This window comes from Dufourea novaeangliae, unplaced genomic scaffold (assembly GCF_001272555.1).
Source record: "Dufourea novaeangliae isolate 0120121106 unplaced genomic scaffold, ASM127255v1 scaffold1, whole genome shotgun sequence".
In the NCBI taxonomy this organism is placed as follows: Eukaryota; Metazoa; Arthropoda; class Insecta; order Hymenoptera; family Halictidae; genus Dufourea; species Dufourea novaeangliae.
In genome coordinates this window covers 3,445,788-3,460,956 of record NW_015373885.1, presented here as the reverse complement: position 1 = coordinate 3,460,956, position 15,169 = coordinate 3,445,788, and the positions used below count along the sequence as shown (strand labels likewise).

At 35.6% G+C, this 15,169-nt stretch overlaps 1 protein-coding gene across 1 annotated transcript in view; it reads left to right on the top strand.

Annotated features, from left to right (window-relative positions):
* The window catches only part of LOC107194024 (FH1/FH2 domain-containing protein 3), a 164,556-nt gene that overhangs the window by 97,329 nt on the left and 52,058 nt on the right, over window positions 1-15,169 (top strand). The window contains exon 10 of the mRNA XM_015583584.1: window positions 13,792-13,950. Coding sequence (XP_015439070.1) covers window positions 13,792-13,950 — 159 coding nt within the window. The remainder of the gene's footprint in view (window positions 1-13,791; window positions 13,951-15,169) is intronic.

Genomic DNA, 15,169 nt, shown 5'->3' with positions numbered 1-15,169 from the left:
TTTCTTTGTTTCGGGTCTCGACCACGAGGCGAGCGTGTCCGACGTTAGTCATTCCGCGATTCCCGATCCGTTAGCCACGGCGAAAAGACCGGGGAGAACGTTCCTGCCCCTTCGCCCGTCCCGTATCCCGCCGTGAGAACCTTTTCATCGCGGGGGAAATTCCGTGGGCCGCGTGCAGCGGCCCTACAATCCAGTATACGCAAAGCTATGTGGCTGGTTAACCGGCTCACCGCTTCGGGGTTGCGAGCTTAAAGAGGATGAAACCATCGTGACCAACCGGGGGTTAAGGGCATCGTTATTTTTGGGATTTCTCAAGTTTTGTTCGCGCGATATGTACCTCTTTTTTGAACGTATTTTTTTGAGTGAGAAAGTAATACCTTCAGGGGGAAGGGAATGAATGATGGTTCCAGTGGGAATTTTTTTGAGATTAGTTTCGTTTACGGTTTGCTCTGCTATTGTGATAATATCTCCGAATACTTTTTTGGGGGTGAAAGTGACACCTTGGGGGAGGGGGGAGTGAGTATTGGTTTCAGCGTCAATTTTTTTCGAAATTAGATTTGTTTACGGTTTGTTTCGCTGTGTGATAATAGTTTCGCATATTTTTGTGTTGGTGAAAGTGATACCTTCAGAGGAGTGAGTGTTGGTTCTAGCGTGCACTTTTTTTTGTGATTAGTTTCATTTACGGTTTGGTTTTCTGTTATGATAGTATCTTTAAGTATTTGTTGGGAAGTGTATATGGTATCTTTGGAGGGGTTAAGGTTAGTTTTAGCATGAATTTTTTCAAACATTACGTATGTTTACGGTTTCTTCCACTGTTGTGGATAATAATATCTTTAGATATTTTTGTGGGCGTGGAAGTGGTACCATTGGAGAAATGAGTATTGGTTTTAGAGTGAATTTTTTTCGAGATTAGTTTCGTTTATCGTTCGTTCTGGTGTTATGATACCTAGTATCTTCACCAGCTATGAATTATTTATGATTGATAGAGTACTGGGAATGTTTACGTATAATTTATATTTTTATCAGTTGATTTGAAATTAACCTGTCTACGGAAGGGTATATTTACGAACGCTTCGTTTAATTTTGCTTAATAGAGATTGTTTGTCATCGTTTATATATTTTCATATTTCATGAAGGAATAATTGGGGGCCTGATGTTTATTGACATAGGATTTGGAAGTAAAACAGAAAGTTACGTTTGTATTTTTGCTTAATAGATGTAATATATTATTTTATGTCTCTTATATTTAGTAATAAGTATTGAGTAATCTTTTTAAGTATTTCCAAGCAATTCAATTATAAAAGTTAATATTGGATAGAATTTTATTTACTGTATAAAAGCTTTTACTGTATTAGTACTAGCAAACACAGAGATAGTATTAAACTTCACTAAAATTTTTATTTTATTATATTTTCAAATCATATAATATAATATAAATCCACAAATATTCGTAGTCTATTTATAACCGTTATTGATGGTAGGTCTGGGTTAGGTATTATTTTTCAACAAGTATTCTTTTTCACAACAATATGATATAAGTTGGTAGAAAAGAGAGTACGACTGATGAAAAGAAATGAATGCGACAGTATAATCAATGTTTACCACAAATAGAAACAGAAAGTAATAGTCAGATAGCACATCCCCTATAAAAACACATATATCCCACAAATTTTTTGACAATGAAATTACGATGAAAAAATATTTACAATCGTCTATATGAGTTTTACACAGTTATTTTCTGAGGTCGGTGATGTTCGCACCCCCAAATGCAAAATTTTATGAAAAACAAGCAGTATTCGTTTCTCCGCGATTTGTCCACATTTGTCCCACCACAATTTTCGTTTGTCCACCCTTAAAAAAAAAGTTATAAACAAATAAAGAAATTTGTCACCAGCACCCCCGTGAACATTTTTCCTTAATTCTCAAGTTGAGTATGATTGTCCGCGATTTGTCCATATTTTTTTTAATGGAATGCTATGTTTTTTTTATTGCGATGTGCTGGCCGGCGTTGGGACGACTTCAGCGAGCTATCATTGAAGGTCATGCAAGGTCAAATGTGGTAGTAAAATAAACTTTCTTACATTACAGTAAAAACTCTCAGTTTTACATAAACGCATGGTCTTGTAACATTGTTTATGTTGTGGCAATACATCGCGTATAGCTAGATATATAAACATCTCATCAGTTCGTAACATTAACATGAATCGGTAGTCAGTCTCGATCGATTGGTAAGTCAAGTAGCTGCGTGATCATCAAAATGAAGTTTTCTTTCGAAGAGCAAGTGGATATGATCCTTATTTATGGAGAAATGCGACAAAATTCGATAAGCACGACGGGTGTCCAGTACATTATGCTCGGAGAGTAAGAGATACACTGAACGAACTTTACCCAAATAAATGGATAGGACGTGGAGATCTTGGCCACCTCGTTCTTCAGATTTAACCCCATTAGATTTTGTTCTCTGGGGAACATTGATAAATGCTGTTTATCAAGAAGTACCCACTGCACCAGAAAATATGAAACAACGGATAGTTGCAGCATGTGCTAGAATAAGTTCAGAAACGATAAGACAATGCACGTGATGCAGCGATACGAAGATTGCAACTTTGCATTGACGCAAACGGTCATTACTTCGAGCATCTCCTGTAATGTAAGAAAGTTTATATTACTACCACATTTGACTTTACATGACCTTCAATGATAGCTCGCTGAAGTCGTCTCAACACCGGCTATCACATCGCGATAAAAAAAACATAGCATTCCGTTAAAAAAAACAGAGATCACCTTGAAATCTCCTCTATGCCTTCGCCTACGCAGAGAATGTTTGTGTCACAATATGCCACCCTCTATACCGTGTAAGTTTTGTATATAACATTTTTTCATATTATTACAAATAACGGCAATATTCAAAGTGGACATAGTTATTGCCCCACCCTGTATATTTTCGACGATTTATGACTTAAAAAACGAAATCAACTGTGTCTGGCTACGCACGGTCTTTTTCACTATGGCATTCGACGTACATATTAAAGATCTTCTGGTGTTGCAAAATGAAAGAACAATAGTATAGGTTTCATTACTCTATGGTTTGGAATTTTCATATTCATAGGTGCATGAAACTCAACACTGTGACGATTACATTAACGTTCAATTGTATGGACCCGAGAACGTCTTTTCTATCACGCTCGCGATATCAATCCGTTCGACTAAACCATACGAAACTCCCATTAATACCACTTACAATCGTGTAAACACGAAAGCTGTCGCTCGAACAGGGGTGATACAACAGCGGGGCGTGTTAAGGCTTCATTCTGTCGATGCCTTTGACACGGATTACGCGTTTAATCCTAGCCTGTTGGCGACGGGGGGTTGCTTTCCGCTCGTCCTCCTTAAACCGCTTTGCCCTTAAACGGCTTTATTTTCGATTGCGTATAGAATAACAGACCGCGCCCTCTCGCCATCCTCGCACAATCTCGAATCCTTTCGAGTTCTCGCAAACGCACGTCCCCGACGACGACGGAAACGTTTGCCGAAGCTTAAGAGAATAAAAATCATGTTGCTCGTTTTCGCGGAGTGTTCTTTTTTCCTTCTCTACGTTTGATTCTGTCAATCGTCCAATTTCTGCAGCTACCCGCGGTACCGCGGAAGCTAAGTTTATTCACTAGTTAACTGACAGGGGAACTTTGGTAAATTTCAATTTTTTAAAGCACTTCGCATGGTTTTCTAGGGGATCGCGATAGAAGTATGAAGCAATTTTTCCTTTTTGCTACTTCTTTGATCCTTTGGGATGAAGACACCCCTGAAGGGTTAATGTGTATTTTTTTATTCCTTTATGTACCTATCTTGAAAACTGTGGTAGATATCAAAAATTTTCCATAATGAAAATTTAATGGCTTTTTATGCTCTATAAATGTGTGCAATAAAATTGCTAAACATTTGTTTCGTAAATAAATAATGTAACTAATTTTTAATGATGTCATTACAGTTTTATAGAGCATAAGAAGTCATTCAATTTTAATTCTAACATTTTTTTGTATTGACTATGGTTTTTAATATACAGGGTGCAGCCGAATAACATGTACAAGCGGCTATGAAATGATTCCTTATGAAAAAATAAGAACAAAAGAAGGAATCAAATTTTTTTATTTAAAGCTTAATTTTTGATAAAATCGATTTGGAAAATTAATATGAAACACGTGTAATTCGGTCATACCCTGTATACAGGAAAATAAAACAACACTTATTAAGCTTTAAGGAGTGTTTTCACTGTGAAGAACCAGAATGCAGAAAAAAAGAAGAAATAACCAGATGCTTCTATTGGGGACCCCTCAAATCTTCAAAGTTTAAAAAAAAATAGAATTTTCAGATTATACACTCTGGAACCTATATGTATGATGAGGTCATAAATTAAAGCCTTAAGTGGATACTGATAGATGTAGCCGCACTCAGGGCCATACGCGGTTTATAAAAGTACTACTTTATATGTCAGGCTGCAAAAGTCATTTGTGAATTGATACTTAAAATTTCTGCTCGCAGTCTTCGATTAAGACTGCATGATATTGTTCCCATCATCTGTTGATCGGGCTCCTTATCTTACCCTACTTTCTGTTTCGGCACTCGAAACATGTAAACTTCGAGTCCTGCTCGATTTTATGACCTCACTAAATAGGATTCAATACCTATACCTACCAAAGTTACTTTGTGAATAAGGCCAGTTAACTTGTCATTAGAAAACGCCTTCGTAGCGGATCAGACGTGTTAACTCGTCATAGAAGTCCAAATCAATATATCATTTGTTTGTTAATCCTAGTAACAGACCACTATCTTTTTCGTTACTACAATTACATTGTAATTCTCAAAACTCTTATCATGTATCATTAATAGTTTTCAGGCAAGTAGTTTCTCTATTTATTAAGGGGTTATGCTCAGTCAGGAGGCCAAAAGAAGAGTGTTTTTTGGGAATTTTTTTCTCGAAAACTATAAGACCTTTTTCAAAAAATGTACTTGTGTTTCGAAGATTGCAATTTATAGATTATAAGATAATTTTTTTTATTTAAAAATATTTATTAGTAAATAAATGGTGAGCGATCTCCCGGATGTTTCTTCACAAAAAGTGGTTTGCCGTGATCACTGTAACTTCGTACCGGTTCATCTGAAATTAAAAATTCAGTAAGATTTATCTAATAGAAGAACCAATCTTGTCCTTGAACGTGGGGTTTTTCGAAATATTGATTAGGAACAAAACAGCGGACGTTTTCCTGAAAAAGTACGATTTTCATCTAAAAAATCACTCGTTTTTGGTCAATTAAAAAAAAAGTATAGAGCAAACAGAAGAATCCTTCGTTCAAGGACAAGTTTTTCTGATTTGAAATAAGGTGCAAAAGGCTTCATGTAAATTGACACAGTAGTTTTCGAGAAATATTGATCACCGATGTGAAAAATCTAGTTTCGAGAAAAACGCGTTTAAAGTTTCAAGTCAAGCTTACACTTATATAAAATGTTAATTTTTTAACGCCTATAACTCTGTCATTTTTAATTGGATTACCTTGAAACTTGCACAGAATATTCTCGAGATGTACTTAAAGAAAATGCAGAAAGTGAAAAATCGATTTTTTGAAAATTTCTGACTGAGCATGACAGATAATTTCCCACTCATTAAGTTCGTCTCTCCACATTTGTAATTATACGCAGAGGTTGCCTTTTTAATCGACGAATGGCTCAGTTAACAGATAGATGTATTCGTCGCAATTTAATATTCACCCGACCGATTGTTTCCGTATTGTCACTAGGGACGCAGAAGTTTCTGAGGCGGTGTGTCTCGAAGCGGAAGCTCTTTTCTCGTCTGCTCGCGACAGAGAATAGAAAATATTACGGCGTTGGTCAGCTACGAATGTCAACGAGCTCAAAGGATTTAAGTTTTCCTCCGTTCTGCCGGTACCTTTTGCTTCTGTTTCTCACCGCGCCTGTTCTTTCATTTTCTTTGCCCGGTGTTTTATCAACGGGGCTTCTGAGGTATAAGGAAGTGACTTTGTCTCTGCCCCGGTTGACAGAGTTCCTTTTGCGTATTTGCTGGATAAACGAGGGATTCCTTTGAGGCAGATTTCACGCGAGTGATTAACCCCTTAATGTCTAAATTATGAATGTCTACTGCAAAAAAATGTATCACTGCTCACTTCAGTCTACTGCTGTCTTTAGTTCAAAAGAACTGGAAATGGTGTAGCACCTTGTAGCAAGTGTAAAGATGTTGTCGCAGCTAGCACGATCATCTCGAATAATGACTTAACGATACACTTTATGAAAATTTTGAGGTGTGGAACTTAAATATCATCAAGAGACACATTTTATTAGCTACGTGCTTCTTTCGTGGGTGGAGGTATTTCAGAGATTTCAAGGTCACATTGATTTTTTTTACGGAATGGCCGTCTATTTGTACCATAGATCGATAGAGTATCAATTCCGAGTAAAAATGTAGAAATAGTGGTTGAAACTAATTCAGTTACTTTCACTGTAAATAAGCAGCACACATTTTATCGGAAAAACATGTATAATACACCGTATATCAGCTAGCAAATAAATGAAAATTCATTCGTGGTATTGAAGAACATGTAATACGCTACTGTAAATGTTAAATTTCCCTAGAAGATAATATGTTGGATGTTGTTCCTTATTCAATTTGCTATAAACATAAGCAAGTAAAGGGGTACAATACTAAAGTAAATAAAATATATTCTATAGAAAACCTGTTTTCTTTTTATTATTTAAATTTTTTTGCTACAAATTTATCGTTTTGGAGATCTTTGACTTTTATTACATGTAGAGAAATCTCCGAACACGAAAGGGTTCGTTAGAAATACTGCTTGAAATTGAATAAACCACGGTATTAAAGCTACACGGTACACAGCTCCTGACAATTTATGAAATTTACGTGCTCTTTGTTACGAAGAGCCGCTTCCATGAGGTCCTGGCGCTATCGAATTTCATTGAATAAATTTCGCCCGCGGAACGGGTACGGGGCACACGTATTTTCCTATTTCGTCTTCCGCAAATCCTTTTTGTGCGAGCGGTGAATCGCGAACGTATCAAGTACATTTTCCGGAATATAGAAACGGACATTTAAAGTGTGTCTGTAAAACCAGGAATATCTCCGGGAAAATGAGTATTCCTTGCCAAGAGACTTGAACAGCAAAATATAATGATAGTTATACACGTGCATAAAATCATTATCAAAACTTACCCGATCAAATAAAATCGACAGTCAGAAGTTGTGAGGAAAATTGTAAAAATATTAAGGATTATTGAAGGCATATAATAAGACTTTCTTCTTGTTAAATAAGGAATAATATCCGAAGACCTCATTCACTTCAGAGGATATTCTGGTCTAGAAATTTCAAAACGTCGATTTTTATATTCCTGTATTTTTCAAATGTTTGTAATCTTAAAAATGTATTTGGCAAGTGTTTTTCTTTTTGGAATTCGAAAAAATTATGAAATTCTAGAGGTCTAAAGGGGACTGTGCGCGGATTATCACCTAACTGAATAGCTTACGTGCAGGTAAACATAAGATTGTCCCTTTCGTCTCTAATTTGCCTGCGAATGAACCCGAGGCGTATTATTTTACAATTGTTTTCATAGTTCTCAATACCTGATTCACAGTAAAATCTTGTATATTTTACCAGAAACATGCAGGACAGTTTAGTTCAGTTGTAAACTTTGCTTGAAGCAGTAGTCACACGTTAGTTTCACGGAACTCAGTATACCGGTGAAGCAAGTTCAAGTTTCACAAGTGCGTCCAGTGTTGAAGGAATTCCGACAGATAGTGAACACAGTTATTTTTTTATACAATTTGTTACCGCATTTTCGACAATCAGTGCGTGGATAATTTGTAGAATATGTCGAGGGATATGAAATTTCAAATCTCGAATAGTCGTGGTGAAGGTTTTACAATTTTCGTAGAGTCCGGATCTATCAGGTCTTAGCAGTTTCTTCTCATTACTGCATATGTTTATGCCTGATGTACTAATAATTGAAGTAAGTGATCAGCAAGAAATGTAGAATAAAAATTCACAGATTACACCTTATGCCGTACATGCTCCAAACATTTTAAACAAACAGATACGATTGAACTTCCGATCAATTTATTTAGTTGATAATAATGTAACAGTGCTGTTTTATTTCACTTTTCCATGTTCTTGAAGGATATTTTACTTACATTTGACGTATAAATTACAATTATTTTAAACATATTGTTAACATTTGTATGGAACGTATCCTGCATTTTTTAGGTTGTATTACCATATCGCACCACCACGAGAAAAGTATCACGAGTCAAAAACTTTCAATTTCATTTTACTCCATGAAATATCTTCTAATACGTAGATTCCCATTCACAAAAATGTCATAAGTTGAAGTGCAATACTTCAAGCGAAATGACACTGGTGTCAGATTGTTTAAAATATGAAATGTTACGTAATAAATCAATTTTTTTTCACTCTTGTGAAAAATTACATATTTTCAACTTGTAACACTTTTCTTGCGGGGGTGCGACATGATTTATTAAATCTTAACTTATTCACTGTCACTTTTTATATCCACAAGCAGTGGCTAGATATATTAGATTTCCTCAAAATAAATATTATTTTTCAACTGCATGGTTTGAAGAGTTAGAGTAATTTATCTAGAAAAAAGAGTTTTTAATTAATGTAGGATCTATTCGAATCGACACATTCTTGCCAACAAATACCAAGCTTTTTAATCCCATGTCTAAAGATTTTAAGATGCCTGAAGTAAAGCGCGCTGAAGAACGACATTCATTATGCAAGAACCTAAAAAATATCATTATAACATAAACTGTAAATTGCTTTGACGAATGATCAGAAATTCTCTTCAAAAATATCACCAATCCAGCTCTTTTCACTTTGATCAAAGAATCAGAATGCGAAAGGTGTGCGATAGTTCTCGTTCGAATCATTCGACGCCATTAGCGCAGAAATCTCTTTCGCTCATCCCGATCGTGCAAATATTAGATGAGTGCAAAAGTTTTGATGGATTTCGCTCCAAAATAGTAGACTAATAATAATAATTCTTTCCTAACATATATATGTACCTATTTTCCATAGAAATTTCTCTTCTAATAAACATATTTTTGGAATACTATTATTATTATTGAATTTATGCAATTAAATTGTAAGAATAAATTTACAGTCTACCACACAGATGGGTATTAACACAATAGTTTTTTCACAAAAATTACAAATATTTTTTACAGTGTTTGGAACGTTGTATATTCGTGGAATTTTCAAAATTTGTTTCAAAGCTCAATCTGAATTTTATTTCAAACAATAGAGCACACTCAATTACGTCGACTTTTGTTCTAAACAACAATTCACTGTGCTATATTGACGTTGACGAATAGAATGAAACTATGTAATACGCCTCGCGTGACAAAACGCCTCACTATTGTTTTACGCACACAAATAAGAATACACCGCTGCAAACGACATGTTTGTACGTGTGATGACATAAACGAGGCATTTTATCAACTGGGACGTATTGCAGTTTGTGCATTCAAAATTCAACCTTTTATAAATCATATTCAACTTTATGCAAATCAAATTCAACCGTGTTCAAATCAGATTCAATTTTCTGCAAATCAAATTCAACGTTTCGCAATTTCCGAAATAAACAATAATGAAAGAACATTTCAAAAAATTCACTCAAAACTAAAATTTCAAATCACATTTTCAGAAGAAACAATTCTTTTCAGTTTGAATTTTTCTTTTGTATTTTTTCATTACTTTCTATTTTTGAAATTGCAAAAGGTTGGATTTTAATTGTAAAAGAGTGAATTTCATCTGCAAAAGGGTGAACTTGATTTGCAAACGGGTGAATTTAGAGTACAAAAAGTGTACCTAGTTTCACTGTAATATATTACGAATTTTAGGGGCGGGGGACAATTAAACATAATTGTTTATGACTTCCACAAAACTATGACGATCGCACCTCCCTCAGTAAATCCATCAAAACATTTCCACCAACCCAATGGAATCACGTTCGCCGCCGCGGAGCGTTACATCGCGCGCGCATTAATTCCTCCGCAATATACCTAGCCGTTTCTTGGCCACGAGTTTCCCTCTCTCCCCCCTGACAAGTGAAAACTGGTGGAAATTCTTTCAGCGTTCAAAGATTCCACGTGAACGGTCCCGGCCCGCCGCTAATTACCCCCGTAATTACATGCCGGTCTTATCAGCCTTGGTTCGTGTTACACGTTACACGCTCTAAATCGTCGCGAGCCAATGAACACGCTGGCATAATATGACATCACTCCGTTCGTCCTTCTCTCTTTCTTTTTCTTACCTTTTTCCTTATTCCTGCTCATCCTCTCTCGGCGCCGCCGTTTCTTTCTGACTGCTCGTTCTTTGAACTTCTGCATTCAACCCAGGAGTCCGGTAATAATTAGCGCCGGGCCAAAGAGTCCGACGAGACTTCCGCGGGAACGAGAGAAACAGGGGGATAGAGTGAGCGAGTGAGATAGGTGAAGAAGAAAAGAAACGAATCGGGAAAATTTACGGAACACCCGACGACGGCTTTGCTAAAAAAAAAGGAGAGCAAGCGGATAATGCGAGCCACAGGGAAGAATCTCTGGGGCGTTCTTAGTCGTCTCTTCTCCCTGTTTGTTTTTCTTTTACACTGTAAATTTAATGAAGCTCGATAGGTTTGGATTCTGCTCAGTAAATATTGATCATAAATATTGATTGGTTCGGGATGATTCAATTCGGGAGAGATTGAGATTTTCGAGTGACTCTGTGGATCCTTCCCGAGTAATCGGTGGTTATTATCTTGAAGATGCTGGATTCTTTGATAAGAGATTCATGTTTATGACGATATTGGGACATGCACGTTTATGGGAATTATGTGCGCCAAGTAGAGTTGGCTTGGATAAATGTGGTTATATAGTATAAGGACGTTTGTTACTGATGAAGGATTTTTCTTTGTCCCTGACTGAGAGGATACTGTTGCATTTGGCTGAACTTCCGAAAAGCCCCCACACCCGATCACCTTGACCTTGATATATGTTATCAAGGTCACCCCCCTGAGTAACATTTAAAAGGTTTAAGTCGCCGATTATTATTTATTAAAAAGTTATTAACCAAGAACGATAGAAAACTGTACTGTAATTATTCCATAAATCAGAACCTTTCGGTACGAAGCACGGAAATATTTGGCGGCAGCCCCCCTCCAAAACAACAGACGACTTTCTACGCTGTCCGAAGTATGCCTAAGCACGGTGATTATTTATTTTAGAAGGTTCGCTCACTATAATAAATTATGTCGGTAAGGTAGGGAATGATATTCAAATGGTAAAAAACTTTTTTTCAACTCACCAAAAATCCTTCTCGCAATCATCATTTTTGTCAAAAAACAACACATTTTGAAAATTTCATCCAATTCGGAGTATGGGGTTTTCGGAAGTTTAGCCAGAAAAAAGGTCGGGTGGGGGTGCAGGGGTGGGGCCGTGCCCCTCCCCCGCTTGTGTTGAAAACAAATAATTAATATAAATGCTATGCCCACGGCAAAGTTCAGATTTCCGGGAAAATTGCGGTGTATATATCGATCTTTCTTTGTTAATAACTTTTTAGTAAACAATAGTCGGAGACTTTAACCTTCTAAACGTTATTCAGAGGGGTGACCTTGATAACATATGTCAAGGTCAAGGTGATCGGGTGTGGGGGTTTTTTGGAAGTTTATCTTTGCATTATTTATGTACTCGGGATTAAAGTATTTTGTCAGGCGATGAACTTGTTAAAACTTCGGTTAAAAGACATTGTTACGCGTTTGTTATAATTTTCTTGTAAAGTTTTTACTCGACTCGATACGGACGTATTGTATGATTTTTACAGAGGAATTAAACAGATCCAGTGTTTGCGATTTTCCACAAGCAAATATTCCTTTTCATAAATGGAACGTTGCAAGGATAAAGAATTATGGAATAAAGTAAGGGAAAAGGAAATGAAATTACGATAAATTCTTTGTGTTTGAATGAGTACAGTAGGGATTTGTTAAGTGCTCGGCAGAAATTTCTTCGATTTTTAGCTTTGACTGAAACTGAAACATTTTTGTAACATCATTTTCTATGGGAGTGTTTCTAACGGGTTTACATTTTATTTTAAAAAATTACCTCCAAAATGGTTTTAGTTTGATAGCATAAACAATTAGAACTTTTATAAAAAAAAACATTGTCTAACTCAAGATATCTATATCTACATTTTATGAAAATAATCGCAAAGGAGTATCTATATACATACAATACTAATTATTATAGTAAACGAAGTACAATAATTACTGTTATATTTATAATATATTTATTTTTATCACGTTCATTACGAGGGTAGAGTGTGTAACTACGTGCAGTTAATGAATCTCTGACCGTCTTAGATATACAATATATTTCAATATATATTCAATTATAAATTCTGTATCGTGGTAAGACGAAACAATAATACATTGTATCGCGTAGTTGCAAATAATAACACGAATTCTCATGTTACTCCGTATCATCATGCAATATTAGTATGTGGAACTTGGGCTCGCCACGAGCGATTTCACGAGACCATCAAGCACACGAATGATTACAATCGCGGTATAATATTACAAACTCTGTTAGTCTAATGAAGTAACTTTAATAATAACACGTCGTAAATTAATACCGTAACGATATCCCGTGATAATGATCGCGAAATAATAATTCATGTGGATATAGTGGTCGGGGGTGGTTGGTGATGATGGTTTACTGCAATACGACTAATCTTTTCTTGTATTATTTGCAATATTCTTGGTGCTCGCACGAAAAATGAACGAAATGGCATGCAAATGGAATTTTACAGGAGGTGAGTCCTAATTTCTTAACTTCACCTAACGCCTGTTTTCTCTAATCCTGAATCAGCTTGCCCATATAAACTTTTATTTTTTTGTTCTGTTCTTGTCTGCTTGTCGCCGATTATTAACGAAGAAGTTAAACACACATATTGGATTGAATAATTGAAACGAAACTGTTCGATTAATACGTCTGTTAATATATTTATTAATAGCACAGAGGTTTTTAACTGTCAAGTGGTTGAATACATTTCTTACATAATTACGTTTATCAATATGTTTCACTATAACTATAATCATATTCGAAAGTGAAAAATTGTTCAGTAACATTTAAATTTATGAATTTTAATTTGTACCTTTAAATATACGTTTTGGGAAATAAATGATTATTTCCAACTTTGAGAGAAAAGTTTAAAATAAAATATACTTTTGAATTGTTTCTTAACTAACCGTAACATTCTCATCGATTTCTATTCCCTGTCGTCGCTTCTGTATCTGTTCCTTGTATCGCTTGCAACAATACCGTAACGTCAGCCATTGTTGTACATTGCCCGATTCCACGGCCCCCGCTAATTCCGTTTCACAGATAATATTATTCACCGCTGATTGATCCGTAGAAACAGCGAATAAATTACCGTGTTTTCCATCTCTCTGTTATTTTCGTTCTCCGTCCCTTTTGGAATATGAATATTTGACATACATTTGGTTGTTAAATATATAATTTCACCGGGACGGTCGTGTATTTCGTTTGAAAAGCCACTCGTGCACGGTGTTCGTTCTGAATTAAGTTCACGATTTTGAGTGTTATATAGCAATAATAAAGAAACAGGAACTTGTTAAATTGTTTTTGTTTCTTTTGGAACGTTGGCCCCGTTTGGTCGGTGAATGAGAGTCTGTGATTTTCTTTTTGTCGTGGAGTAGAAGCAGCAAGAGATGAACAAGAACAAAGAGATCATCGTGTTGGATCATAAACGATCGAACGCCATCAATATCGGGATGACGAAGTTGCCGCCGCCGAGATCGATTAAGACTGCCATCTTGAAAATGGATGCAACCATTATGAACCGAGAGGGTATCGAGGTAAGAACTAGATTTTTCTTGCTTCTTTCGTTACACTGAATAGATATTCCGAATATTTTCGATGAATCGGTTGGTTAAAAATTAATAGATTATGGATTTATCTTAAAAATTCTTAATTTAGTGTTCAAAATCAGCTGTCAAACAGACATTTATCTTTCCGTGTAAAGTTTTTATTCAGTGAAGTACAAAAGGAAACATTTATTAACCTTTACCGAAGGAATCGGTTTGTTATGTTTTGCAGCATAATAATCAAAGTTAAATACTTTAGTAATATTAAATCTATATTCCGTTTTGGTATACATGAATTTCATTCGAAGAAAGACAGTAAATAAATCTTTAATCGTGATGCTGCTTGACTTAAATGTAGGTAATGATCTAATTACTTTTTTTTGAGTCCATATTTAGTCGTATTTGGTCTTCCATCTAAATGACCTCAACCTTATCCAATTAGAAGCACTCAACTTAACTTAATATTACTTTACTTGATTTGACTCGATTTAATTGAATACAGTTTAATCTTACTCGATTCACAATCGAGTGCACAGAGTTTCATGTGACATCCCTTACTTTGTTCAGAGATCATTTCAACCAATTTCATTTTATCTGTCTACTTTCAATTTAACTTAATTTGACTTAACACTAATATGTACATTCAATTTGACCATCATCCAATCAATCTTATTCTGCTATCAAAATCACTTCTCCGCTCTTCGAATTCATATACTATGTTATTATTTATCATTATTACTATTGTTACTAAGGACTTATACATAGATATATTACATTCAGTAATATCCATAGTACAGTAGAACGTTGATTGTCAAAACTCTTAAATAGAGATTATTGGAACACCGAACGAGTAGTTGAAGATGATACATATTGTTTCGTCAATTTTTATTGATATATGAAATTGTGGTTTCCTAGACCAAATATCTTAAAAACAGTTTATCAGAATGAATTTATTTCCCCGTTAATTCTGAAAATCGAGGTTCTATTATAATGTATCAGTAACGCAGTTGAAAAATAACATTCCCCACCCACAAAGACATCACCACGGCATTCCCAGAAATACAAAATGTAGATCTTTCTGACGTTTCTCCACTTGTTTGTTAATTTCACCCTCGAAAGAAAATGTTTGTCACGATCCCAATTTCGTTTCGAAGCCGTCGAATTGAAAGCGTGACTGGCGACAGTCACGATCCTTGGTTAACAGTGGTCC